Source organism: Besnoitia besnoiti, chromosome VIII (genome assembly GCF_002563875.1).
Source record: "Besnoitia besnoiti strain Bb-Ger1 chromosome VIII, whole genome shotgun sequence".
NCBI classification, from domain to species: Eukaryota; Apicomplexa; class Conoidasida; order Eucoccidiorida; family Sarcocystidae; genus Besnoitia; species Besnoitia besnoiti.
In genome coordinates, this window is record NC_042363.1 from 1092793 (window position 1) to 1104537 (window position 11745).

Below are 11745 nucleotides of genomic sequence, written 5' to 3' on the forward strand. Positions count from 1 at the left end.
GGTTTTCTGATCATTGTTTTTCCTTCGTTCCGCTGATTACTTGTCTCATTTCGTTAAGGGTTTCCCTGAAGATTTGTTGAAGCTCAGATATCTCCGAGCGTACCCATGCGACGGAGACACGAGGGAACGCCACAGCCCGATACGAGACATGCTGTCAGGTCTTGGATATCCCGTAAAGGAGGTACTCGCGAGGTTAATCGACTCTTGCTTCCCCTTCTACCGTTTTGTCTGGAAAAAGTAAAGGTGAGTGTGTAGCTTGTCCCTATTTACTGACGTTTTTCTTGGGGAGCGGTGAATCACAAATTATCGTTTCTGGGCAACGTGTCCCGCTCGCGATACAGTTGCACGCGCGTGATTTTCCCCTAGTGACGCAGCTGCAGTGGCAGCAAGTGACTCTCTGCTTCCCGTAATATCTGGCAGCTGTGACGTCTGAAAGGAGGCGCTGCGCATCTCACCTGTATGACGCCGCGTCATACAGGTGAGATGCGCAGCGCCCCTATGGAAAGAAATTGGCACCATGAGCATTGGGGCAATCCAGCCAGTTCTTGTTAGCGCCTTCAGCCGCTAGTCTGAGGTGTTGCCCGTCTTCACACTGGCCTATCAGCATCTCGTCTTGCTCCCATCTGATGCTTAACTGCCGGCACTCCTCACGGGGTCTGCCCTGCCTCTCAGCAGAGCAACCTGCTTGAGTAGATGACAGCACACACGTGCTTTCCCACTGATCCAGCTCTACACCGTTTTCACTTTGATCCGCAAAAATCTAGATGACTGGTTGTTTCGCAGCTCGAGTACCGCGTGAGGACAGTGAGCCTCAGAGCTGCGGCGCCATTCTCGATTCAGTGGATGACCATCGCTGAATTGGGGCGCGTGGCGCGACCTTTTCTCTCTGCATCCACAACCACGGGCTCGTGCTCGCCATCCCGTTTGCGATCATTCAGAGCCACAGACACGTTTTCGCTGCAGCTCGCGCAGGTGTGCCCGTGCCCCCCAATCTCCACACAGCGCGCCCGCTCTCGTCTATCAGTCCAGCGACCGAATACGAAAGCAACGCGGGCAGGCGCCCGCGTTGCTTTCGGCAGTTAGGCATCAGATGGGAGCAAGACGAGATGCTGCGCTGCTGCTCAGTCCCCGAAATCCGTGCAGACCCCAACACCCGGGCGAAGAGGAGCGGGGGCGAGGTTCCTCGCTGATGACTCAACTTCGGCGGAGACAGTTTTCTATCGTTTGCAGCGAGAAAGTTTGCGCAATATTGTCGCCCGCGACGTGAGGCGAGAGCGACGCCAGAGGCCCCAGTCACAAACGACGCAAGCAGAAGCGCACGAGAGAGCAAAGCATGAAAATGCACCATCGGTGTACCACACAGGTTGGAGCACGTCAGCATAAGCGCGTAGGGAAGGAGGACCGGCCCGCACACTTCCAACACTTCCTGCGAAAATGCGGGGACTCCAGAGAGGTAGTCCATTGTGGACACCGACGCTTATGTGGAGTGCAGTTATTTCTCCTTGTCGGCGATGGCAATTTCGGGGAACAGGAAGGGATCTTGCTCGGTGTCTGGGCACTGCAGCGTCACGGGGTAGGAGACCCCGGGTTGCGGAACGAACGTGGGGAAGTGGAGAGGAATGTGGCGATTGTGTCTGTGATGCGTTTTTCCGCGGGCGTCGCTGATCTTGATCAGGCTTCCCTTGTAGCCTGGCACGCAGCCTGAGATCGGCACACGAAGGCAAAACGAGTGAAAATGGGAGTACCCAGGGCCGAAAAAATCTCAAAACGAAAACCGGCCATAGAGAAAAGGATGAAGCCGTGGCACCGATATAAAGAGCACTAAGAAGCTGAAACTAACCAACTCGCGCACTTGCTAGCGAACTGCCACTGAGCTGCTACACCAGGCACCATGACCCTCACTTCCACCTCCCCCCTCCCCCTCCCCCCCCCGCCCCGAAAAACAGCTCGGTCGCTCTACCTTTGAGGAAGATGAGATTTCGCTGAGTCTCGATGCGGAACACTTTGCAGTTTACGACGCGTGGGTCGCCACCTGCGTGACCCGCCATCTTCTTGAACCGCCAGACGACGTTAACCGTTTTGCTCTGTCCAATGCTTCCTGGACTGCTGTGCGCCTTGGCCTCCACGCCGTGCGCAGCATTCTGGCCTGTTGAGAAACGACACGCAGCGCAGAGAAAAACAACTCTTTCGACGCTTTGAAAACCAAAACGAAGCCACAGGTTCTGCGGCGCAGTCTCGCCTGAGCTAAAATGCATGCGAGACGGAGAGCGCCCGCCAGGCGCCACCGACAACAACATCTTGTAGCCCACCCCGCCCCAGAGAAGAGCGAAACACAACAAGAGAGACAGGTGCGCGCAGACCTAAAGCCGCCTCCGCAGAGCGTCGTCCCGCCGCGAGTCCACGGCTGTCGCACCGGTGACCCGTTTGTGAGGCTCAGACATGAATCCACGCAGCCGTGTTGACGCTCTGAGAGACATAGGGAGTCTACACGATTGGGCACTCCTGGCGTCTCGACCGTTGGAGCGTGATGCGCCTGTTTTGCAAAACGCTGCCTCTAAGTCCATCCGAGCCGCTCGTGTCCTCCCTCTCCCTCTCTCATCGCCTCCTCCTCTGCCACTCCCCCCCTCCCCGCCCCTTCCCCCCCCCCCCCCCGCCCTCGCTGCACTCACCGGCGAATCCCCACCGCTTCTTCACGCCGAGGTAGCCGCGGTCCTTCGACCAGCCGCTGACGAAGACGTATTGCCCAGGAGTGAAGTGCCGGACAGACATTTCGTGCCCGACGGGCAGCAGGCAGTCGCTGCTGCATTTGAACTCCGCCACGCGGCTTTTCGGCTCGATCCGCGACCGCATGTACGCCCCAAGCATCGGCTTCGTCACCTTGTGAACAGGCTTGTAGCCTGCAGCGAACGCACACCCCGCAGGAGACACGCCAGAGACGCGCTGCACCCCGTGGAGGCTCCAAACCCGGCTCAACGCCCCACGCGTCCCGCCGAGCCGGCGCCCAGCCACCAACGCCCGCCCCCCTCCCCCTCCGTCCTCCGTCCGCCCATTTGACCCCGCTTGTGGACTCACCTACGCCCATCACGCAGGCCTCGTATCCGTCCTTGTCCAGCGTGCGCTGATCCATGACGACGCAGCGGTCGACTTGGCACACTGTCACCGGGTGGCGCTCGCCCCAGCCGTCCCAAAGAGACATCATCCCGAGCTTGTACGCCAGGATGCCAGTCCTGCGACGACCGCCAGCGGGCACGAACGAGGCGAGAATATGCTAGACAGAAGGAGTCGCTCTAAACCACTCAGGAGAGACCCCCGCCCCGCCACCGGCCCCGGGGGCGCCGAGCCGCCGTACGCGCCCCTCAAGGCCCACGCGAAGAGGGGCGCAGAGACAGAGGACAGCCGGGAGGCCAACGAGGGCGCGAGGCGCTCGGAACGAGGCGGCATTCGGGGGTATGCGACAGAGCCATAACACTGTATCTTTACACACAGTTCAATCCTGTATTATAAGTTCCACTCATGTCTTCGTCGTGTAAGTAAATCTACTAATGCCCGGCGAGTTCCTTCTATCTGAGTAGCTCACCGCGTAGAGCCGACTCCCGGCAGCCACCTGGGCAGGCCCACAAACCCTAACCCGTAAAAAACATGCCGCTCCCCTCGAGTCTCTTGATGCGACAACAGCTTACCTGCGACTGTTCCAGCTCGGCGTGACTGGCTGGAGCAGCGGGTGAATTTGGTCGGCGTGGAGAATTTCCTCCTCTTGGATCTCTGGGCTCGGTTCGTAGAACTTAGATTCTCTGAGTCGCTCCAGCCGGTGAACCCAGCGGCTGTCGTAGCCGCGCCGAGAGTTGAACCAGAAGCGGGACTCGCTGCCCAGAGCCACCGAATCGCCGCTTCCCGCGCCGCTTGTGGCCGCACGGCTCCGGCGCAGAGACGCAGGGGCACGAGAGAAAACAGTAGAGAAAAATCTTGGCTGAAGAGCAGACAAGGGAGGAGAACGGACGCCAGCCGTCGCGCCGGCGGCGGAAGTAGAGAGGCTGTGCGACGCAGCGGCCGCGAAAGACGACGCGGAGAGAGGTCGAGGCGAGAGAGAAGGAGAGACAGAGGCAGACGAATGAGAAGAGCTCTGCAAAGAGACGCGGGCGGCCCCTGACGCCGAAAGCGAAGAAGAGGCGAGAAAGGGAGAAGCAGAAGGAGCCGATCGCTCCCAATCTGCGGGGGACAAGAAAGCAGAAACTCCTTGCCCCGCGTCGCTCACCCCACACCGTACAGGGGGTCCCGCCGCCTGAGACGGCCTTGTGAGACGTGTTTCCTGTCGCCAGCCCGAGAGACGCGGCTCAGTCAATGGCGCTGTTTGTCCCCCTCCTCGCACTGCAAGCTGCTGTCTTCCAGCGACGACTCCGGAGTCGCAGGCGGACGCGAAAGGGGCAGAGACTTCTTTGCCGAGGCTCTCGAAGCGTGCGGAGACCGTCGCCCACCGGCGTGTCATTAAACAGCTTGCTGCCCTCATCGTCGCGTGTGCGAGTGTCGCATGAGCGAAGGAAGAAGACCAAACGGGAAAACGAGGGTTGGCGCGATCTAGGTGCCGCACCCGGGCGAGGCTACCCCGGCGGTGCAATGTGTGCAGTGATAGAAAACTGGGCACGGGCGGCGGCCAAACGATGGAAATGGTGTAAAAGCCTCCCTTCCGGACGGGCGCAATGGTTCTGGCTGCGGAGTTCCCAGTGCTGGGGTGATGCGGTCAGCGAGGCACAACCGAGCGATGGCGGAAGATGCGACGTGGAGGTTCTGGACTCAGTTCCTCTCTCAGAATACAAAAAAGCGCGTGGCAGCCTTGCTGTGAACCAAGCGAGAAGGAAGCCGTGATGGGGCCAGGTAGAGGAGTGAGGAATTCAACTGGAGGTGACTTTTCTTTAGGCCGCGACGGTTGATGTGTCCCGCCGGCAGAGAAGCAAGTGACAGCATCCCAAGGTCACGATGAAGAAACGGAGTCGACAAAAAAAGTGACAAACTGTAGCAGAATAGTGCATCGTGGCATTCACAGCCCGCGGCCATCGCGTTGAGGCTGAATTGGGTTTAGGGAAAGGTGGAACACACCCTCGAGGAATGGGAAAGCCTCCTGGAACTCCGTTCCACGACCCTGGGTACGACTCGGCGCTGGAAATACCTCTACACACATATTTTCCAGAGAAAAACGTTCCCGATGAGAAGGAGAAGGTCAACTCAGGCGCAAGGAACGTGGTACTTGGCTGGAACGCTTTGGGGGACGTTTTCCACCTCAGCTGGGGCTGGTAGACATGCTCAGGAGATGCAGCGCAAGAAGGTCACACGGAAAAAGTGTGAAACCTTTTGACGCCGTGCAGTATTAAGACGGTTTTCAGACAGGTTCTAGGCAGTCGTTTCGTTCTTCCTCTTCGTCGAAAGAAGGGAAACTGCAGTAGGTGATTTCGTTGCGGCATGCAATGTCGAAGAAGAGCGAGTCCGTCACACTGGCTTCGAGTGCGACCTTGACCTCCTCTTTCGGAAAAAGTCCGAAAAGGAGTTATCAAGGGGGCCCAGAAAACATTACTGGGATTTGAGTATTTCCCCTGACAAAGTAAGGGATAGACTCCGTTCCACAAAATCCAGGCCCCGTCTGCGCTCGCGGGTGATTGCTGTCGATGCATGCGCCGGGCAAAGATGCACTGAGAAAGTCAGACGAACAGAGACATCTGTCTGGTACACATCTCTCCAATTTCTTATGCCTGTGCGTAGTTGTCTGGCATATTGGTGTTGACTCCGGAAACTCTCCCTCTCTGCCGGCTGTCCATCGCCGCGTTCGTAGGAATGGAGACAATCTCTTATGTTCTACAGTCCCACTCCACGCATCGATACGTACCAACTTGTGCGCCGCCGACTGGCTCGCGTTATGTGGACACAGTGCTATAACGGCATGTATTTCTCTTTGCAGCTGTGATCTTGTGGATGCTGCATGGCGTCCCGGTCGATCTTGTGGAGTCAAAGAGTAGCTAGGGGAAGACGCGTCAGTGGTAAGACGTGCGAGGGACGAGGCGACTAGCTGGTTTTTACGCCGGAAGCGCGGTTGTTTTTCTCCTTTCTGTCTCAAATGTGAAGGTAATCATGCTGAGAATCAAGTTGGGCGCAGTGCACACTGCCGCAGACCACAATTCAGCGTGAATCCTGTCGGATTTGTTCCTAGCCAGAGAAATGCAGAAAAAGGCAAGGCGAAATCTGCATGGCTACCATTGGTATTCAGCCCTACCTTTCTGAGCTACTCACAAGACAACTTTTAATGGCCCTGTCTTCCCAGGCACAGCAGTTATTGATTGAAGGAATCGACCCACCGGACGAGTTACGAAACCACGACTTACACTACGCAAATTAATATCGAAAGCACAGTCGAAGCAGATGCATGGCGGGAAGTATGCTATTGTGAAACTAATTTACCTAATGTCGTCATTGTTTTGCGCTAGTTCCTGCTAAGTCGATCTGTGGCCCTCGCGTTCATCCTTCAGTGGGTATCAACAGATCCGTTGAAACTAGGGTGCCCAGTATCATCCTACGTATCTGTGTGACAGAATCAAAAACAACCAGAGCCACGGCCATGGCACAACAGAAGTGTACAGAGGGTCACCCGCGCAGGCAGAGACGATTGGTGGTCGTGCGAGCATTTGCCGCGGCATGACTCGCCCTCTGGTTAGCAGTTGCTGTGAGTTTGGACACGCGTTGCTAGAGGAACTACCAGGAAGGGGCGCAGGATGCATCGTGGTCACCGAAGCGCATGCTTTGCTCGACGTCCTGTAAGAGGCACTTGCGGAAGGTTTCCTTTCACTCTGTAATCCACGTTTCCTTTGAGCAGTGGCTGTCCGCAAGCGTCGCCGCGCGCCGCCCCTGTCGAGAGCAGCATGTTACGTTTGCCACAGTAGCTCCGGGCAACATAGTACAGAGGCAGCCAAGGGAGGGGAGCGTGATCACACTGCATTGAGCAGGCCAGGGCCGTACAGCCGACAAAACACCCAAATCACTATTGAGATGGGGTGCTGCGGAAGTACACCGCGGCGAAGACTCGCGCCCGCAGCAAAGGCCGTTTCGAGCTTGCCATTAGCCTATGCAGCCTTGAATCCAAGAGACTGCCCACTCTGAACTGTAGGCCTAAAAGGTGTGGCTCGCGTCCTTACTTCCATGTCATTCAGAAACGAAGCATATTCAGGTAAGAAGGTCGAGGGAATCGCAGTGCAGCGGTAGCCTCAAATACAGATTGTCTTCTACCTTCGCAGACAGACCGTCAGACGCATTCTCTGCAAGTTGCAGATACAGGCAACAGCGACCTTGACACTGTGAAGGTGTGTATGCAGCCACTGAGTACTCCAGTGCTGTTCGGCCAGCCAGTGGTGCGCATTTTGCCACGATATTGTCGACCAGCCACGGGACGCGAGTCGCTGTATGTCAGTACGTGTGTAATATCGCCGGAAAACACCAGCGCCTCACTTTCCTTGCCCCGGTACCAAGGGCCCTTGGCTCCTTCGGGCTCGCTCAAGCAAGGAGGCAAGTGAAGTATTTAGTTGTTCCTGTCTTTCAGGTCGTCAGATTTCTCGAGGGCTCAGTCTTCTGCGTAAGCCGAAGGAACAACGGCATGCCCGACTGCAGCCGACATGTGCATGCATGCAGTGCAGCGTAAAGGGAATCGGGAACATTTTTCCTGAGGTAACGTATCTGATTTTGCTGCTGTGCCACCTGCACAACCCATGTATTCCTTCTCTTTTTTTTACGCTTTTCCGGTGCGCAAGCCTGAGACAACCCCTAATAGGCTGTGTCTTTCCCCTGCGTCCCCATCGGTGGCGCTGCGCGAGCCGAAGCCGCGAGCCCGATCCTGCCTGTTTTGCGTGGAGGAATTCCCAGTCCTGCGGCGAATCTCGCCTTTTCGCTGTGGACACTTTCTTTGCATTTACTCACTGGCGCGGCCGTTGCCGTGTGGGGGCCTCTGTGCTGTCAATTCCATCGCGTCTGGCGAAGCCTTGCCTTGAGCTGGGCGGGTATGACTAAGGCGGCGCTGTGGGCTGAGCAGTAGCCAGAAGAAAGGAGCCGCCCCACGCGAGGCTCCTCAGGAGAGAGAGAGGCGAGACAGGACACGACAGAAGGTCCTATTCAGAACCTCGACAGTCGCAGAGTGAGGGATGAGTGGAGAGCCGTGAAGCTTGCCTGCGCTGTCGTTGGCGTGCGAGGACTGCCCGCCCTGTAAGAAAGGCCGAGCTCTTACCGGCGCAAAGCATTCCTTCTCTGCTGACTCGTCACTTCCTTCAGCAAAGATGAGCCAAGCGGTCGGCTCCACGGCTCCTCTGCCTGAGACCTCGTTCTCGTCGCCGACCGTCGCCTGCCGGCTCCTGAAGGGTCATCGCGATTCCGTCGTCGGCCTCGACATTTTCTGCTCCCCTGCTGCTTCGGCTTCTCCCCTGTGCGGCTCTGCCCACGAGAAAAGCGATCTCCTTGCTTCTTGCCTCGCGGCAGCCGCGCGATCTGTCGCCAGCGGGTCGGCCTGTGACCGAGAAGACCCGGAAGCTGAGGACGAAGCAGCGCCCAGTCAGGGTACGCGACCCCGGCGACAGGAGAGAGGGTCTCAAATTGAGGGAAGCGTGGCGGTTTCAGAAGCTACAAGCGGATGTCGGGATGGAGCCTACCCGTGTGACGGCTGCTGTGCTTGCCCGTGCCCGCATTCAGCGTCGGAGTGCCCGCATCATTGTTCGCCAGAAGGCTCGCAGATCAACTCACCTCCTCCCGTTGGCTCATGCCAGTGCGGCTGCTTATCCTCCTGCTGCTCCCCGTTCCCCGCGGCTCCTTCGCTTCTCGCAAGCAGCAGTGACGACGGTACTGTGCGTCTGTGGGACTTGCGCGCAGAGAAAGCTGTCGCGTGCATTCGCCACCCGCTCTTCCTCTCTGCAGCGGGCGCCGCAGAAGACTCCTCTTCGAATCTTGGCGCAGTGAAGTTCCACCCTGAGACATATCGGCTGCTGTATGTCGCGTGTGGCAGCCGCCTCTTGCTCTTTGACCTCGCGGCCCCCGGCAGCGCCGTCTGGAACGGGGAGCAGGCTGCGCGTGACACACTCGAGACAGGAAGTGGAGTCAGCAACGTCGTGCGCACATACAGCAACTCAGGACGCGAGTCTGCAGAAGGAGATAGTGTAAAGCCTGAGCACCCGCAGAGTCGACCACGTGGAGACGACGAGGCGTGGAGCGATGCCGCCGCTGTGTGGAATTTGGCAAACTACGCGCAGGTTGTGCCTTCTGAAAACAGAGTTAAGCGAGAGGCGGATGACGAGGGGTCCTCGGATGAAGACGACGATGACCCTCTCACGGTCAACGACTTCGATCTGTGGTGCCCGTCATCTCAGCAGTTGCGCGAGATGAAGTTTGTTGCGTCGTCTTCCGCCGACCAGCAGCCCGTTCTACCCTCCGCTGGAAAACAAGCCTCTCGTCGAGGGGCGCCCAAGAAGAAAAAGGCGCCTTCCGCGCGACCCGGCTCGTCGCCGGAGGATGTGCCTTCAAGCGCGGATGCGGCAGAGGCGTCGGCGGCTCCATCGCCCGTGTGTTTCGCCCTTCCCCTGGACACTGGCGAAGTTGTCGTGGCGCTGCACAGAGCGCCCCTGGCTGCGGCGGAGCTTTCAGGATCGACCGCAGGAACTGTGGGGTCCGAGGGCGCGGCAGGTCTCGCTCCCGCCCTCCAGCTCCAAAAGGACAGGTTTCTCTGCATGCATCGAAGCATCTGCGGTGTCGCGCGATTCCGCAAAGACGAACAAGTCCCTGACCTCGTCACAGGAGGGTAGGCGATGCTGCCAGAGGGACGGCCGGGCCAAGCTGAGCGAACAGCCTTTGGAAGGCAGACAACCGGCCTGTCCCCTGCCACTTTTAAAATGTGACGCAGGCTCTGATAGGTTGCACATTGTCTAATGGCGCCCATGCTTTTCGCTGCCTGTACGCCGTAGCTTTAGAGCCAATGCATATGCATACACTGCCGTTTATATCCGTGTTCGCGGCTCCAGTTTTTTATAAGCACCCGAAAGCGCCCCTCACCCCCCCCCCCATATAAACGTGTGTACGCAGCAACTTTTAACTTCTGATTAACAGCTGCTCCTTTCTTGCATGTCGCTGCGACCATGCTGCATGGGTGTTCAGGTTCGACTTCAACGTCAGCGCTTGGAACTTGGCGGACGCGAAACCGCGAGGGAGCCTGGAAGTGCGCCGGGCAATTGAAGACCTGAGGAATCACGTGATGCCGTGGGAGAAGAAGCCTTCTCAAGCGAAGCTTGCCAAGGGCGCAGGCCCGGGAGTTCAAGACAAAAGGGATGGGGGGCCAGAGAACACAAAGTGCCTGAACCCTCCCTTCGTGGTTTCGCTTGCGATGTCCCCCGACAGTCGCAGGGTCGCTGTGGGACTAGGAGATGGTCATCTGTCTGTCTTCGACTACGCAAGTGAGTTCCACAGTCTCTCAAGTTGGAGTGCTCCCCGGCTGGGGCTGGGAGGTAGGGGCACAACTGCCGTCACCCAGACCGCGTTCTGGGGGCAGACGGGTTCTGCGTGGCGTTTCTACGATGCGCACGCATACATCTGTATGTAGTGCTACTGGCAGTTGTGAGGAAACGCCAAGTTCGCGCAGAGGTGTCTTTGAGCAGTGTGTTTTGTTAGCTTTGTTTCTCGCGTGGGGTGTTCGGTTGTTGCGTGTCATGCGGCGGCAAATGCAAGTATCGTATTTCTTCTTTTTCTGCATGACTGCGACTGTCAGCATGGTGGACGGTCTTGGGGAAGTGGCGCCATGAAAAGCACTGAGAGGCCTCGAGTTCTCTTGTCACTGCGCCACGTCCAACTCGCTGTTGTGCTGTCGCGTCCGTGGCTGTGCCTTGTGCTTTTTCAGACTCCTCTCGAAATGCACGGCTTCTGCCCACGCCATCTTGGACGAGTCAGCCTCACAGCCTGTCGTCTGCAGCTCTCAGTTGGGTCCCGAGCCCGAGCGCTGTTCACCGCTCTGCTGCGGCAGGCGTCGCAAGCTGTTCAGGGAAAAAGCCATCTCCCGTTTTGTGCGCGGATGTTGAGTCGGTTTTAGTTAGTTGCGGCAACGACCGCCGCCTGTGTGTCTTTAGGGAGGCCCCGTTGGCATCTGGAGAGGCCGCGGGCCGCAAGAAAGGTCGAGAGGGATCCCTGCAGTTGCTTCTGCAGCACCGCTTGCCCTACAAGCCCAATTACATGGTGTGCGCCAGCAGTTGCTCCATCACCGGATGTGCATGCAGACATCGAGCACCCGCCGCGTCCTGTAGCGCGGGAGCAACCGCTGCCACAAGCAGGGTCGCAAGTACGGAGCCAGCGACGCTTCGGTGCTACGTAGGGGATGTCTCTAACGATATTCGCGTTTTCGAATTCCCTTGTTAAATGGTTTTGCCTGTTCTACAACCACGATGGAAGAGTGCTATGCGGTGGAAATGGTCCGTTCTACTCAGCGGGTACAGACAGGCGGTTTCTGTTGGCAACGCTGTTTTGTGGTTCACTGTGCGTCCCAAGGTGGCCTGTGTTCGAATGATGTGGCAAGGGTTTGAATTGTTGTTGGCTGCTTTCGTGGCCCAGGTTACAAGGCGCCAGTCGGTGGCGCACACACGGAACTTGTGGAAGTCACTTCGTTTCTCAACTCTGATTTCAATCCTGCCAGAACCCGTGTGAAAACGCTCTCCAGGTCAGCTGCTTGCCGCAGCTGCTCTTTCACGCGGGTCA

At 57.9% G+C, this 11745-nt stretch overlaps 2 protein-coding genes across 2 annotated transcripts; one reads left to right on the top strand and one right to left on the bottom strand.

Moving 5' to 3' along the window:
• Positions 1 to 1492: 1492 nt before the first annotated feature.
• On the bottom strand, positions 1493 to 4504 carry BESB_082880 (putative 50S ribosomal protein L3; the record flags this gene model as incomplete). Its single annotated transcript, XM_029366638.1, has 5 exons — positions 1493 to 1701; positions 1961 to 2146; positions 2670 to 2897; positions 3073 to 3227; positions 3681 to 4504. The coding sequence occupies 5 exons, from the start codon at positions 4502 to 4504 to the stop codon at positions 1493 to 1495; spliced, it is 1602 nt and encodes a 533-aa protein (XP_029217098.1).
• A 3796-nt stretch (positions 4505 to 8300) lies between these two features.
• On the top strand, positions 8301 to 11409 carry BESB_082890 (WD domain, G-beta repeat-containing protein; the record flags this gene model as incomplete). The annotated part of the gene is made up of 3 exons (XM_029366639.1): positions 8301 to 9808; positions 10162 to 10457; positions 10898 to 11409. The coding sequence occupies 3 exons, from the start codon at positions 8301 to 8303 to the stop codon at positions 11407 to 11409; spliced, it is 2316 nt and encodes a 771-aa protein (XP_029217099.1).
• Between the last annotated feature and the right edge of the window lie 336 nt (positions 11410 to 11745).